The 18394-nt window shown below is 36.5% G+C and overlaps 1 protein-coding gene across 1 annotated transcript in view; it reads right to left on the reverse strand.

The window, feature by feature from the left end:
- The window catches only part of LOC115213637 (A disintegrin and metalloproteinase with thrombospondin motifs 16), a 408361-nt gene that overhangs the window by 128974 nt on the left and 260993 nt on the right, over positions 1 to 18394 (reverse strand). The window contains exon 5 of the mRNA XM_029782588.2: positions 8034 to 8266. Coding sequence (XP_029638448.1) covers positions 8034 to 8266 — 233 coding nt within the window. The remainder of the gene's footprint in view (positions 1 to 8033; positions 8267 to 18394) is intronic.

The following is an 18394-nucleotide window of genomic DNA, read 5'->3' on the forward strand; positions in this document are numbered from 1 at the left end:
TATTTCTTTTTAAGTCCTTTTGGCCGAACCGCTAAGATACGAGGACGTAAAAACGCCAACATCGGATGTCAAATGATGGGGAGGACAAACACAGGCACAAGGAAAAACATACAAAGTCACACAAACACGCACACACACGAGTGTGTGTGTGTTACAATAATCGACTGTACAGATTTTCGGCAAAAATTGTTTCAAATAAAATAGATCAGATCTATAGGTAAGGAGTTTTGTAGTATTTGATTTCGTTCTTTTACTTTTATCTTCTGACCTGAAATATCTCCGGTCACCGTCTGGAAGGTTTTAGTCAAACAAATTGACCCCAGTACTTACTTTTTTTTTTTTTTATTAAAGCCTGATACATATTCTATCGGTTTATTTTGCTAAACAGTTAAGTTACGCAGCCGTAAATACACCAATACCTGTTGTCAAGCAGTGATGGGGCACAAACACAGACACAAAGTTACACATAGATACTGGTATAGCCTCAGATCGACCAAACCCTTGTAACTGAATTTGGTCAGCCCGAAGCTATGATAGAAGACAAAAATTCCCTTGTTCATTAGGCTCGACCAAGGCTGACATAGAGCAAAACAGCAACAGAAATTAGTCTCCGTCGGTATTACAAATCAGGTGTTTATAGTTTACCGAATGAACCCAGTTATTCGGAGCAAAGGTTTCTGTTGAGGATGATACCCTTGAAAATTTTCTAACCCTATGTCAAAGTGGTATTCATTATCACATTTAAGGGGTCTAAAATATCATCAAAGAGAACAGATGATTGATATGCCAGTAAGGAAATTACTAAATAGCTTTCAGCTGTCTCTTCGCCATTTCTATTTGTAGTCAGTGCATCAACCAAAATGTGCTGGGCTCAGTTTTTCTCTTTACTTGTCTTTTGTTCTACTTTTATTTATTTACCTATGCAGTCTACATCTAGCTCCGCTGCCTATCTCTCTTTCTTCTTCCTCCTCTCATTCACTCACTCACTCACTCACTCACTCACTCACTCACTCTCTTTCATTGTCTTTCTATATATATGCGCGAGCATATGTGTGGACAGTGAGTTTGAAGTTTCGGCCAGTTAAGCCATCGTGGGACTGCAGTCTGACGATGGCTTAACTAGCAGAACAGATGATACTGTCAACAATATTCTTGTTTAAGAATAAACTTGTATTCTACAAACGTATAGCGTAAATCCACTGGTTAATGTACATTTGTTTTTATAACTAAACATAAAAACAAAGACGCATTCATATATATATATATATATATATATATATATATATTATATATATATATATATATATATATATATATACACATACATACACATACATACATACATACATACATACACGCAAACGTCGAACGATGAAAAGGATTTCTCAACACCGCAGTGGTGGTTAGAATTTATGATTTAAGGCTATCATAGTGAGGGCGCATGGCTCAGTGCTTAGAGCCTCGAGGTTACGATCGTGAGTTCGAATCCCGGACCGGGCTGCGTGTTGTGTTCTTGAACCAGACACTTTATTTCACGTTGCTCCAGTTCGCTCAGCTGTAGAAATGAGTTGCGACGTCACAAGTGCCAAGTTGCATCGGCCTTTGCCTTTCCCTTGGGTAACACTGGTGGCGTAGAGACGGGAGGCCGGTATGCTTGGGTGACTGCTGGTCTTCTATAAACAAACTTGTCCAGACTTGTGCCTGGGAGGGTAACTTTCTAGGCGCAATCTCAAGGTCAGTCATGACCGAAGGGGATCTCAGCAAGACTACCCTTGGTTTCATGTCAAGAAAAATAGAAAAATATCTTAATATCTTAACAATTCTTGAAATCGATCACATAGAGGAATGGTGTTCGTGTCCATTTTGGATAAACACAAAGTCTTGTTGAATTCACCGAGATTCTCATAAAGAAAACAATAAATCGAGGGGTGCTACTCATGGATGGCATTTTTTGAGTGGTTATCATCTTTGGGTTTGACTTTTGGGCAAGCAGTCGTGCCGAATAGTTTGCATTATCTTATATTATATTCTGGGTGTAGGTGATGTTCGTATGCTTGTGTACTAAGGTAGTTCGTCATGGGAGCACATTTCGTCTGCGTGTAGAGCTATGTGTTATGTATATCCAAATTTCATGAACCTTGTGGGATTAGTGGTGCAGGTGGTGGTTCGTCTTTGAAGTGTTTCAGTGTGAAATATTGCTTGTGTATGCAGAAAAAGATTTCATTCCTAATATTTAGCCTGTTTTCTGTATGATGTTTAGTTTTTTCAGTAATACAGAGTTCACATCTAATACTTCGTCCGCTGTATATTTTAGTTTTAGCTATGATGTTCCATTTTATCTGGGGATTACTTAGTTTCCCTTCTTGCTTATGCTATTCTTGAAGTTGGACCTTTCTATAGTATGGGGTGGCTTTTACAAAAGTGTCTCTATCGGCGGATAAATTGGAGACACACGTGCTGATGTTGTTACCTAGTTGTTTAATGACTGCTGTAGGTGGTTGGAGCATATGTCTATGTACGAGGATTCCTCATTTAGTTTATGGTAGGGTTTAAATTTGTCTGTGCTAATGTTAATATTTAGGAAGTTGATTTCCTTAAGGTTGGTACTAATTGTAGTTCTTAGATATAATTGGCTAAATATTTTGCATAATTTTTTTCCTAATTTTATCCATATCATGTCCGTTTTTATTGTGTACCACTCCGAGGCTAACGTCCTATGTTAGTTTCTTTTATAAAAACTTCTTATATAAACCTTATGCTAGCTTCTTTTATTTCTTTTCTAAGGATATATAAGAGGCCTATCCCTGCACCGTCATAGCTCCCTATTGCCACGTCAAATAACTCGTCCCCATTCTTTTTACCCAATAGGAATTACTATCATGAAAAAGCAATGACTTACTCGCGTTCAAAAATTACACACACACACACACACACACACACACACACACACACATACATACATATATATATATATAAAGGTGTCAAAATACTATAGGTAGCTCAGAGTGCCATCTATTGAACTGGTGGGTGCAGTTAATGACACACTAATCAATTCAGCAAGGCGCTGAACTACCTTGTAATTATTGTGTTTCTCATCTAGAGCAGAACCGCAGTTGTTTAGCGCCAGCTTCATGGCCATTGAATTGACGGGAAATAAGTCTGACTCTTAAAAAGGACAACGATCTATCACATGCGACATTTCTAGATGTGGTATCGTTTTAAGAATTTTATAAACTTTTGAGACAACGTGAAATAATTCGTTTTGGGATTATAGGAGCTCCAAGTACATGTCATAAAACTATAAATGATAGCATGTAAGTTCGGGGTTGACGAACCTCCTTGCATAGAAAAGGTTGAACGCAGACTTCGACTTATTCTCTCTAGATGGTCTTTCCAACCCAATACTCATACGGTATTATTTATATCAGTGATTCCCGACATGGGGCATTCGCCTCACCCGTGGGGCTTGAGAAAATTGTACTTGTGCCGTAGTCGCCAAGCACAAGGTTCTCGTTAAAATCATTCACTTTTCTTTCTTTAGTCAATAATGTACTTTTTTTTATTCAGTACTTAAAAGAGTTACCGGTAGATTCTTTGGTATAAAATAACTGTGATAAAATAAAGTTGTTTTGTTCCAACTACCGGTGGGGCATACATTTTCTGGGAAGTTATAGTAGCACCTGGGGGAAATAGGTTGGGAAACAGTGATTTTAGATGAAGTGGGAACTATGTAAAATTATGTTTGAAGTCCCAAAACTTAGCGAAGCGCCTTCAACGGACTAGGGCACAAATCATTTTAGCTGGTACTATACGTTACTTTATCCGCTCAGCCATTCAGTTCTGCTAAGCGTAAGAAATTTTAATTGAGGGTTTCTAAAGGATTTGCTCTATTTGCTTTGTATTTATCGTTATTTTCTGCGAGCGAAAGAAATAGGAGTGGAAGAGTTGTAGCTTGGGCTAAGTGAAGGGTATGAGTGGAGTCGATGAAACTATCACCAAGATTGTACTTAAAAGGCTAATTATGTACAATGGAGTGATAAGGAATGGGAGAGAGGATGAGTGTTGAAAGGAAGTTTATCGCGAAAGGAGCCAGGCATGGGAATTAACTTCAACAAGTCATTGTTGAAAACAATGCATGAAGTCATCGTGTAAGAAAATTCTTGTATGTTCACCCATTGCTCTTTGCACGCGAGAAGAATATTTTCAAAATATCTTTCGTATAAAATATGTTCGTATAATTTTACAACTACATCATACAAGAAATACATAGACAGATAGACACATACCCACAGAGGGACATGCACACTTATATATATGCATGTGTGTATCTGTGTATGTACGTGTGTGCACCTGTATACATATATATGTATACAGACATACATACACACACACACACACATACGCGCACACACACACACACACACACATATATATATATTGAACAATTCCGCGGTAAAAACAATGCCTCGTTCTTACAGTTCACTTCGGGATAGAGAATTTACTACCCGTCAGTTTCTTCCATATTACTCAATAAGATCCTGATAGTGACTAGAAACCTTTTCCATATTGCAACTGATGAATTTAATATCATTAAGTTACCTAGGAGGACTCTTATTGCATTCCAGAGTGACCCTTGTTATAAGCAATCTAGGATCAATGAGTTTGACGTGGTTATGAGCTCCTCCGACCCCGCCCAGATTTTTGAAAATCAGTACCTGCAACTTAAACATACATACATGCATACGTGTATGTACATATAAATAGGTGCACACACACACACACATATATATATATATATATGTATGTGTATATACGTGTATGTACATAGACATAGGTGCACACACACACACACATATATATATATATATATATACATACATATAAACATATATATACACGCACACACATACACAGATACACAGGCGCACACACACATAACTAAAGCGTGGCTGTGTACTAAAAAAATTGCTTCCCAACCACATGCTTCTGGGTTCAGTCCCACTGCATAGCACCATCGGCAAGTGTTTTCTACACCTGCTCACGCTGACCAAAGCCTCATGAGCGAACTTAGTAGATAGTAACTGAAAGACGTTCGTCGTATATATATATATATATATATATATATATATATATATATATATATATATATATATATATATATATATATATATGCGCAGCAGTGGCTCTGTGGTAAGTGGCTTGCTTACTAACCAGATGGTTCCGGGTGTCTTCTACTATAGCCTCGGGCTGACCAAAGCTTTGTGAGTGGATTTGGTAGACGGAAACTGAAAGAAGCCCGTCGTATATATGTATATGTATATATATGTTTGTGTCTGTGTTTGTCCCCCACCCAACATCGCTTGACAACCGATGCTGGTGTGTTTATGTCTCCGTAACATAGCGGTTCGAGAAAAGAGACCGATAGAATGAGTACTAGGCTTAGAAAGAATAAGTCCTGGGGTCGATTTGCTCGACTAAAGGCGGTGCCCCATCATGGCCGCAGTCAAATGACTGAAGCAAGTAAAAGAGTAAAGAGCAAGAGTATATATATATATATATATATATATATATATATACGAGTGGATGAACGAAAGAATGGCACTCAACCAATTTCTGGGTAGTTACATATATGGAGCAAAACAGTTTGATAGACTACAAATTTGTTGGTACTCTTGAGTTTCAAGTGGGATGCTAGTCGTCAGCCCACCATAAGGTGGGCTGCGATTGGTCGAGGAAGGTTACACGGTGTCGTGGTTTGATGTTGGTATATGTATAACAGTTAGCTTGAAAATACTACATAGCGAACAGGAAATTGACCACGTGGAGGATAGGAAATAGACTAGAAGTCGGTATGGTTGTTGTTGTTGGAGGGGAGTATATTGTTCTATATGTGGGTGTGAAGACGCGCTCATATAGTTTTGCATGTATGTGTTTTTTTATGCGAGTGTGCGTTTCTGTACGAATTTCAATCAACGAATTTGAATCAAACTGTTTTGATCGTTATATATATAGACACATATATATAAGACACATCACTTTGGATATGCACTCGCACACAGAGTGAAATGAAAGGGGGGTCTAACGAAGGACTTTTTAAAATAATTTCCTGAGTAGATGTATTTTACACCTTGGATATATGATAATGATTACACAACCCTTCACCAATGTGATACAGGTATAACGTGTCGACACAATTGTTGTGGTTTTTAAATGAAGAACGTCGTTCATTCGATTTTGTATCATTTATCTATTTATATAAACTTTACGGATACTATGGAATTCTTCATGTATAAAAAAAGGTCATATCCAGTAACAAGACTATGACATTAAGTACTCAATAACCGTGGGAGATTTTTCCGTAGCATTCTACTACTTTTTATAGGAATCCTATATATCTAATGGGTGTGTGTGTGCGTGCATACGTGCGCCCGCGTATGTCTTTGTGTCTGTGTTTGTCCCCCATCACCGGTTGACAACCGATGCTAGTGCGTTTACTTCCTCATAACATAGCGGTTCAGCATAAGAAACCGATAAAATAAGTACCATGCTTAAAATATATGTACAAGAGTCAATTCGTTCAAATAAAATTCTTGAAGGCAGTACTGTAGCATGGCCACAGTCTACTGACTGAAACAAGTAAAAGATAAAAGATGTTTGATATAAAGGAATTATATGAGGCCATAAATAAAATGGCTTATAATTTAAGCATGAGGTCCCGACAACCCTTTCCTCCCCAGGACAAAACCCTTAAGATAGAGTGCGAAATAGAACAAAAACCCCTTGAATAGTTTGACCCTTGAATATTCAAATTGGATCATACACGGAAACAGGTCTGTTTTTTTTTCTTCATCCTTACCTGTCTGCATTCTTTCCTTAGCAGTTGGTGGCATTATTGGCCTTCCGTTGCACAATTAGATTTTTAAGGAAGATATGTGGTGCAAGAAAGACGACTGCGCTGGTACGGTCATGTGATGCATATGGACGAGGACAGCTGTGTAAAGAAGTGCCGATCTCTAACTGTGGAGGGAACCTGTGGTGGAGGTAGACCCAAGAAGACATGGGACGGGGTGGTGAAGCATAATCTTCAAAGTTTGAACCTCACATAGGCAATAACTAGCAACCGAGACCTTTAGTGATATGCTGTGCTTGAGAAGACTCGTCATGCCAAGTGAAGTCGTTGTCGTGACTGATGCTGGTGTCATGCAACTGGCACCCGTGCGTTACGCGTAAAGAGCGCATTTCGAGCGTTGGGCCTCACGGAGGCGAATTCCTTTGGCATCACGACGTGCTTGAGAAGACCCATCAAGGCGAGCAAAATTGCAGTCGTGGCAGGTACCGGTGTCACGCAAATGTCACGCAAAAGTCCATTACATTCTCGGATTGGTTGGCGTTAGAAAGGGCATCCAGCCGTAGAAACGATGCCGAATTAAACTGGAGTCTAGTGCAATCTTCCGTCCAACTTATGCCAGCATGGACAACGGACTTTAAATGATGATGATGACGACGACGATGACGATTATAATGATGATGATGATATGTTTACATGGGGAATTACGGTACCCAGGTAGACAAAACAAATCTTGTGGAGTGAACTAGCACAAAGAAATATAATATTTTTCATGATTACTTTGGTAATAAATTACTTAAATTGTACTTTTTCGTCTAATTTTAAGGAAAGAATGCAGACAGGTAAGGATGAAGAAAAAAATGGTGTTAAAGTCCAAAAACATAAAAATTATAAATGATGTTTTCTTTTTGTGTCCTGATTCGCACTTTAAATCAGGGGATTCTGTCCTGGGGTGTTTTGTCCTACACTCTATGCATAAAGCCAGCAATTTTGAGAAGAGAGTGTTAGTTGATGTCATACTTATTAAGTATTTATTTTATCGAGGCTGTTTAGTTGACATCAGATGTATTGGAAATCGGAACGTAAAAAGCCAGAAGCAATTGTCCTGGCTGGTGTAATTTTATTTGACACTTTAACAGTTCTGCCACATCACCACCTAAACGAAATAGAAAGAGATTCTACTTACCATATTAAACAGAGTCAAAGTATATGTTGTAATGTAATCTTCGCCGTGTTTTTTGTACATCACTTTATCGACAACAACAAGTGTTTCCACTGTACGATCTGCCAAAGATGGTAATGGCTGCTTCCAAGTTGTCTGTGCATTCCTTTTTCGGCGTGACCGGAAATTCATTCTACTACTGAAGTCAGAGTTAAAGACTGGTAGCGATGTTTTCGACTGTGCAGATGAGGTCTTACCTAAAGAAAAGTAATTATAAACAATAATTGCAATATTAATGCCAATAATTTGCATATATATCTATATAACAACGTCAACGATAATGGATTCAAATGTTATTTGGGACAGCTAGGATACTTAGGAGGGTTCTTGGTATCTAAGGTTACTTGTAGCCGATGTTAGGATTCTTTTCTTTTCCAACAGTCTAATCTGTTGATATATATGAAAATAATAATAATAATAATAATAATAATAATAATAATAATAATAATAATAATAATAATAATAATAATAATAATAATATTGATGATAATGATTATGATGATGATGATGATGATGATGATGACAATTTCTTTTATTGGTCACAAGCTCTCGAGACCTAGGGGACAATATCAAAGGACGAGATACAACACACAAAAATAGGTGGGGTTTAATCTGTCGAAGGGAGACAGTAATATTAAAGAATATAACAAATGATGTATAAATAGAAGGTAGAGAAATAATTAATTAATTAATAGAATCACCAAGAGCAGGGTAGTCAACTTGGGGTAACTCGGATAAAACCCCACGCAAAAGGCTCGAATTACGGTTCTACCCCCAGTGATGATGGTGGTGATGATGATGATGATGATGATGATAACAAAAACAACAACAACAACAACAACAACAACAATAATAATAATAATAATGGCGATGATGAGCTAAAATATGTAAAATAATGATTTAAACGATTATCCGCATAGTTATTCTTTCTTTATTCTTATTTATTTATCTATAAATTTTTAAGAATTTGGAAGAAGATATAGTTGCTTGTATCGACCTTGTTTCTTTATTTGCCCCAAAAGATTGAAGGCGAAGTTGATCTATTAGTTACGTCAGAGGTTTGGAACAAGTTAAACGTTTATAACCTTTCAAATTACCATCCTAACAGTAAGCCATTCAAGTTGCGACCAGCCCTCTATTCCGGAAGACATTATCCCGTATATTCCTTTTTAAGACGGTAGGGTTCAATTTGAGGAATATTTGGCAGGTGTTTCTACAAGTGAGACCAAACGCGTAGATACTCCCGAGTTGGCTGTTGTTTTGTTATTGTTGTTAGTCCATAGTTGCGGTGACTTTCAAAAAGAGCAGGCATCAGGCTTACTTTCGAACGTGGGCTGATTTACTTTACCAAATTTTATTTACAACCAAAACACGTGAATAACATTTAAACTGAACTCCTCTCTACCCTAACCTTCTCACTTTCCCTCTTACTCATTTCTGTTGTCACTGTATGCATTCATGTATGTGTGTGTGCATGTGTGAGTATGTATACACATCTGTTATGCATGTGTGTGTGTGCGCGCGGGTGTGGGTGTGTGGGTGTGCGCGCGCGCGTGTTTACATACATATATACATATATATATGTATGTATGCATGTATGTATTATGTATATATGTATGTATATATGTATATATATGTGTGTATGTGTGTGCGTGTATTGTATATATATATATATATGTATATATGTATATGTATATATATATATATATATATATATATATATATATATATATATATATACATATATATATATATATATTATATATATATATATTACAGTAGTCTCCCGGTATTCTCGGGGTTTACGTTCCTAGAGCACCCGCGAATAGTGAAAAACCGCGTATATTGTACGTGGTCCGTTAAAATGAATATAAATGTCAAAATGTAACGTAGAATATTTTATATATATATATATATATATATATATATATATATATATAATACGTATGTATGTATGTATGTATGTATGTATGTATGTATGTATGTATGTATATATGAAGTATATTGCCACTTAAATGTGGCTAAGCACTAAGGGTGGATGGTATTGTAGCTTGTAGCCCCAGGAGAACATCTTCTCCTGCTGGCTATTGACACACTTTCTGTGCCCTATTAGTATTCCCATCGTCAACCTGACGTGATACGCACGGACCCGGGTTTCTGAATATTTACCGTCGTCAGCGCACGACAATCACCAGTCTTCGATGTTGAAGGTGTCCCAATGCAAATACAGATATCCTTTTTCCAGTGATGAAACGTCACTGATCTCGAAAAAGTGTAAACAAGCAATCATAAATCATATGTGTGTATGTATATATATAATATATATATATATATATATATAACATTTAATAATAATTTGATAAAAAATAAAGTAAAATGTACGGTTACTCACCAATAATGAATGATATTGATTTAAGACGATGATGATGAAAATAATGAATGCAATGACTACACAGCAGAGAAGACTTAAACCGCTTCAGAAGATACCTCTTCTTCAGGTGTTTTAGGGGATGTGGTATCTTCGTGCAGGGCTTTCTTGGTGTGCTTGAGGAACATTGTGATAGGAAGTTGCTGTCGTTGTTTATTCATTATGGTGAGAAGAGTTTTATGTCTGCATGGCAGCATCGATAGGATTTTTAAATTGGAGAGACCGAACCATATAGGTACCCCATGCTTCCGCTTTCCCTTGCAATTCCTTTGCTGTCCTTAAAAGGGCTGGCACTTTCTCTCCCGCTTCGCTGGCAGACTTCGTTCACTCCAATAAATCTTTGTCTGTCAGGGTTTTAGAGTGGGCATCGATGAGATCCTTGACATCTTGCGTGATGTCGTCAAAACCTTCATCACCAAGTACCTGTTCCAGTTTCACCACATTGTTGACAGCCCCATACTGAATATCTTCAGGTGGGAAGTCTTCGTAATCTTGAACACACTCTGGCCACACCTTCTTCCAGCATGCAATGAAGGTTTCTTTCTTCATGTCTTTAAGAACAATGTGGATAACTGACAGGCACGTTGCGATCGTGAAGTTACACTAATACTCCTTTAACTTGAAATTCTCGTCCGAATCCATTGCGTTCACAAGATTTCGGGGAGAGTTTCGAGTGTAAAGTGCTTTAAAGGCACGGATGACGCCTCGAACCATAGTCTGCATGATAAAGGTGGTATTGGCAGGGAGGAACTCGACTTGGAGTCCCTCTTGATTCAAATCCAAAGAGTGACCACCAGCATTATCCATAACAAGCAGCACCTTGAATTCCTTGCATACGTTTTGGAGGTATTCCTTGGCTTGAAGGATGAAGCATTGGTGGAAGCAATTCAAAGTTAGACTTTTGGCAATCCAGGCCTTGGGGCTGTGCATCCAGTAGACAGGCAACAGGTTTTTATTCTTATTTTTGAAGGCCATCGGGTTCGCGGACTTGTAGATAAGTATTGGTTTCATCTTGAAATCAACAGCATTACCACATATAATTAGCGTCACTCTGTCCTTCTGTACCTTAAATCCTGGGGCTCTAGCGTCGTCCTTCATGATATACATTCTGGAAGGCATCTTCTTCCAGAAGAAGCTAGTCTCGTCCATATTGAAGACCTGTTCCGGTTTGTATCCCTTGCCCTCGATGATTTTCCTGAAGGTCTCGAGGTACTTCTGGGCGGCTTCCTTGTCGATCGATGCCGTCTCTCCATGCAGGGAAACACACTGTTTCTGAAAACGGTCAAACCATCCCTTGCTGGTTTAAAAACCTTCGGGCTCCGGTGCTGTCAATGGTCTTGGTTGCGGTTCTTCAGTACCTTCTGCTCCATCCCCTCTGTCAAAATGCTGGTATAAATTTCGCACTTTCTCGCGGATGATGTTACCATTCAACGGGATGTCTTTCTTCTTGTAGTCACTGATCCACAATGCCAAGGCAGATTCCATCCTGACGAAGTACTTATTTCTCACTATCGTTATCTTTTTGGCACTTTCACTGAAGCTTGCTGCTACCGTAGTCCTGATCGCCACCTCGTTCTTCTTAATATAGTGTATGGTGCTTTTGTTGACAACGTAATAGCGACCTACAGCAGCATACATTTTATGGAGCATCATAACCTTTTTCTGATGCTTAGGTTCACTGTCAGAAGCCTTAGGTGTAGGGCGTTTGGACGGCATTTTAGGGCTTTAGTAATACGCTGCAAAAAGCACAACACTCAACAAAACTGGACGCAGTTTTTTCCAACAACTCGTACCCAAAAGTCTTCCTTGCGTCTAATATGCATATATCACCAATGGGAGAATGAGTAGGGATTAAAAATAATCATGGTTTTAAAAAATGTAGTTTGTATTACCACTAGATACAGTAATCTATACTATAATAAGAGTGAGTGAAGGCGGCAAGCTAGCAGAAACGTTAGCACGCCGGACGAAATACTTAGTGGTATTTCGTCTGCCTTTACGTTCTGTTCTGAGTTCAAATCTCGCCGAAGTCGACCTTGCCTTTTGCCTTTCATCCTTTCGGGGTCAATAAATTAAGTACCAGTTGCGTACTGGTGTTGATCTAACCCCCTCTCCCAAAATTTCGGGCCTTTTGCCTAGAGTAGAAGAGAATAATAAGAGTGAGTGAGTGAGTAAGAGAGGGAGGGAGGGACCAGCCAGTAACCTAATTTCAATGTGGCTATATTGACTCACAACCTTAAAAATTATCTTGTTGAAATAAACAATGTGCGTGATCAAATGTAGCGATGATTTTATAAAAGCGCTAGTATAAAATTATCGTTCAGTCTCGTGTTGTATAAATCTTTGATCTGCCAAGTAATACAGGTGCGATGCATTGTGTGTATATATATATATATACACCAGAGTAAGCACAAAAAATGTGAACCAAGGTGGGAAAATAGTACTCGAATACCGGAGGTAGAGCAATACGCTTATTAATAAACCTGCAAAGACATCACAAAAACCATTACTCAGAATTTCCCTTTCGTCGGACAGTTTTGGTTGAGAAACTGTCCAACCAAACAAAACTGTCTGACGAATGGAAACGTGAAACTCTGAGTAATAGTTTTTGTGATGTCTTTGCAGCTTTATTAATAAAGTATATATAGATATACATTCACTACAATGAGAGGCTGTTGCTGAGAGACAAATACAGCGAGGGAAGGGGAATGCGTGCGTGTGTATGTATGTGTGTGTGTGTGTGTGTGTGTGTGTGTGTGTGTGTATGTGTTTGTGTGTGTGTATGTGTATGTGAAATACAGATAAATGTCGCTATGCTAATTAGCAAGGTTTGATTGAAAGCTGGAATAAGAGATACAAGATACAGTTTATTTGTATCTAAAACAATCAACCGACGTGATACGAAGGGGCGTCCGATAAATCGACAAATATGGTATATTGTTATTAATAATTTATCCTTAAAAAGTGTGAAAATATATATATTACCACGAAAAAAGCCATTAAAAACCACGGACGATATTTACGATTCTGCGAATATACAGTGGTTTCCGCGAACAATTATTACTTCAGCGAATAACCGGAACCGCGAATGCCGAACCGCGAATAAGTGGGGGGACACTGTGTGTGTGTGTGTGTGTGTATATATATATGGGGGAGGAGGGTGGTGTTTAACCCCAGGTCAGGTCTGATCGAATTTAGCCTATGATGAAAGGCGTGACAGTTATTTAGCTTGTCAGCAACAATCCACTCTACATGACTTTTTATTCAGCAGACCTTACATGACCCTTTCACCCAACCCTCTAGCCCTACTATCAACTGTATTTACTTCTTAACCTGTGTAGTTGCGGATGTTTTTTTTTTTATAGATTTCCTTTTATCACTTTGCCTTGTCTGTTCCCTCGCCTCCGACCAAGCCGCTTTTGTGTTAGCTATTTTTTTTACTTTCTTCCTCACAGTTTTGTTTGTTTATTCGGAAAGAACGTCTGTTTCTTACATTCCTTTATTCACTCAGTGTGACGTTTGTCGGCAGTCTTAGTTGATAGATTCTTTTTGTATTCAGAAGGACCATTTTGTTAGCGAGGAGATAAAAAACACATCAAGTGCCCACCCCATCAAAATAACCTCCATTGACATCTAGAAATTATTGTAACAGAAACAGAAATTGAAGGCCAAACTTCAACTTACTTCCTCACCTGATAAACTAAAGAGAGTTTAAATGAGGTCACAAATTCTGAAGTGAGGGAGAGAGGGAGAGAAAGGGAGAGGGAGAGAGAGAGAAAGAAAGAAAGAAAGAAAGAGAGAGATGTTCATAAAATCTCCGTTCTTTCATCTGAAGAAAAGCAGTGAGTCCTGCAATACCATACTGATAATAAACACCCCTGCTCTGTCAAGATATATATATATATAATATATATATATATTTATATATATATATATATAAATGTTTGAGGCTCGGCATATTTGTTTTAAAGATTCTAATTTTCATAACAGCGACTCTCAAATGAATGGTGAAAGTTTAACAACAAGAAATAATCGATTACTACATAAGATAACGTTACAGCAAATTAACAATTTGATTGTGAAATTACACATAACTTGATTTTTAACTTGAAACTATATATAGCTTTAATGGGTCAGACAAAACGATCACGATTATTATCTGGGCCAGTGTTCACCCGACTACAGTGTTCATCAGCTTGTAGTTTTAACCCAAAAATTACAGCAAAACTACATATGTTTTATATAGAGAATTAATATATTTCATGTGTTATCTTATGTACTAGTCTTACTGGGGTTACACTTACTGTCAAACTGACATATGCAGCTTAAGTGAGAGAATATTATCAAAGTCATAATCTTAGCATCATCATTAGTAACCTCCGTATTATCATCATTATCACACTCTGAACTAGTATTAACATCATTTTTGTCATCATAAGCAGTAGTAACAGCAGCAGCACCAAGCAGTGTTCGTTAATAAAATGTTTGAGGCGTTTGAGAAAATATTTAATTGCTCGTGTAAAAAACATTTTAGGAATACCTACTTTTAAAGCAGTTTGAGTAAGATTTACAATTTCTTTTTATTTAATGTCAAATTCTTTTCATCCAATCGTTCTCATTGCAAGAAAACAGCAAAAGTAAGATCAACAGAAAAATGACTACCGGACTATTCTTGTAAGAATGCAGTTTCCACTGCTGCATTGTTTAATAATATATGGGTATATGTGAAATACTGGTAATATTTTTAAAATCTTACCCAGATTTCATGACTCGGTAGAGTAAATAATTGACTTCGACTTTTGCAGTGTTAAACGGATGATTGATATCTTCCCTTAGATAAGACGCTTCATTATTCCAGATAGTTTCTGTTGCTATTTCTGATGGCACATTCATGTGACGTGTTATGTAGAATAAATTAATTTGTTCAAGAAGACACATCTGAAATGTATTGAAGCTTCCGAACCAGCCGGTTGTAGTCTAATATTGTACTGTCTTGGTTATTTCACAGTTATGTGGTCTATTCTAGTTTAGCTATAAATAGTTTCCGTCAGTGACATCTATGTTGCTGTACTGTTGCTCTACTACTATACGTGTCCTGGTTGTAATAATTTCTATCCCCAACTTACTAAAACGGGAAAATAGATTCAATATGAATGAATGAATCTCGCTGATACAAGGATTCAGTAGACTGTTTTACTCTTTTACTTGTTTCAGTCATTTGACTGCGGCCATGCTGGAGCACCGCCTTTAGTCGAGGAAATCGACCCCAGGACTTATCCTTTGTAAGCCTAGTACTTATTCTATCGGTCTCTTTTGCCGAGCCGCTATGTTACGGGGACGTAAACACACCAGCATCGGTTGTCAAGCGATGTTGTGGGGGAGGGGGACAAACACAGGCACATAAACACACACACACACACACATATATATATATATATATATGTTTTATATAGAGAATTAATATATTTCATGTGTTATCTTATGTACTAGTCTTACTGGGGTTACACTTACTGTCAAACTGACATATGCAGCTTAAGTGAGAGAATATTATCAAAGTCATAATCTTAGCATCATCATTAGTAACCTCCGTATTATCATCATTATCACACTCTGAACTAGTATTAACATCATTTTTGTCATCATAAGCAGTAGTAACAGCAGCAGCACCAAGCAGTGTTCGTTAATAAAATGTTTGAGGCGTTTGAGAAAATATTTAATTGCTCGTGTAAAAAACATTTTAGGAATACCTACTTTTAAAGCAATTTGAGTAAGATTTACGATTTCTTTTTATTTAATGTCAAATTCTTTTCATCCAATCGTTCTCATTGCAAGAAAACAGCAAAAGATCAACAGAAAAAATACTGCCGGACTATTCTTGTATATAATATTAGAAAAAAACACCTTATATCAATTCAAAATGAACAATTAAATTACACCATCTAGAAATTTACATATAATAGAAATATTAAAACTAAAATAACAATAAAATGTCATTGATAAAGTAAATTGCAAAAAAATAGTAAAAACTTATATAATTGGTTTCCGTCAGTGACATCTATGTTGCTGTACTGTTGCTCTACTACTATACGTGTCCTGGTTATAATAATTTCTATCCCCAACTTACTAAAACGGGAAAATAGATTCAATATGAATGAATGAATCTTGCTGATATAATTATATACGTTTTCATTATTTTTTTTCAATTTACATTATCATTGACATTTTATTGTTATTTTAAGTTTAATATTTCTATTATATGTAATTTTCTAGAAGGTGTAATTTAATTGTTCATTTTGAATTGATAAAAGGTGTTTTTTTTCTTATTTTATATATATATATATTATATTGTGTGAAATTTGATTTAGTATTTCTAAATTGAATTTTTTCCTTGTAAGATTGGATCTTATTCCCTCAAATAATGGTAATTATTATATATATATATATATATATATATATATATATATATATATATATATATATATATATATATATATATATGTATATATATACATATATATATACACACATACATATATGCACACACACACAGACACATATATATATACATACACATAAGTAACATGGATGTCCAGGTATCAATACATTACGGCCGTTTCGAGCGGCTCCGTTTAATCGATCAATGAAAACATTACATCAATTTGAAAGAAACCATTTGTAACAAACCTTTTGTAACAAATTTATATCAACACTAGAAACCAAAGTAATTACATTGCTTCCTTCTGTTATATTTGTGGGAGAATGAGTTTAGGAAATTATGCATATCTTATTAAGCCTACCATCATTTTGAGAGTAGCTGAGGAAACAAGAAGGGGTCAAGATATAGGAGTGGTGAGATAGTTATTTATAGTTAAAAGAGTTTATGCAGCATGTAGTCTACAACCATTTAGAATTAAATCCATTGGGAGTTGTCAACTATGTTCTAGTCCTCACCACTCCTATATCTTGACCCCTACTATTTTCCTCCGCTACTCTTTAAATTGTAGTAGGCTTAATAAGATATGAATGGAAAAGTCCAAGGAATGAAAAGAAATCGTCAACAGCTCGTGTGTAGTTTCATGTATATTATTTTTCTTTTACTTGTTTCAGTCATCTGACTTCGGCCTTACTGGAGCAGCATGTATACATATCATATATATATATGCAAGTATGCACGCGCGCGCATGTTTATATATATATGTGTGTATGTGTACGTGTGTACATATATATATATACATACATACATATACATATATATATATATATATATAATATATATATATATATATATATATACGCGAGAAAGAAGCAACAAGAATGGATAGGTTTTTAGTACGATCGTTTCATACAAGGACAGGTTTTATTAAAAGTTGCAAAGATTACAGCATATAAACGAGTCCCGTACTCATCAGCTAAAATACATGTAAGTTCTCTAGACATCCTAGTGTTTGAGGCTATACTCATGAAGTAATGTAGATAATTAAACAGATTTCTAAAGTTCATTAAAGTTCTTTAAAGATGATGTACAGTCTTATCACAGAATTTTAAAAAAGTTTTGATAGCATCACAGATGCTATCAAAACTGTGATGCTATCAAAACTTTTTTAAAATTCTGTGATAAGACTGTACATCATCTTTAAAGAACTTTAATGAACTTTAGAAATCTGTTTAATTATCTACATTACTTCATGAGTATAGCCTCAAACACTAGGATGTCTAGAGAACTTACATGTATTTAGCTGATGAGTACGGGACTCGTTTATATGCTGTAATCTTTGCAACTTTTAATAAAACTGTCCTTGTATGAAACGATCGTACTAAAAACCTATCCATTCTTGTTGCTTCTTTCTCGCTTATAATCACCCCACATTACTGTACTGTTAAATCAGTATAGTTTTTT

Source organism: Octopus sinensis, linkage group LG1 (genome assembly GCF_006345805.1).
Source record: "Octopus sinensis linkage group LG1, ASM634580v1, whole genome shotgun sequence".
Taxonomy (NCBI): Eukaryota; Metazoa; Mollusca; class Cephalopoda; order Octopoda; family Octopodidae; genus Octopus; species Octopus sinensis.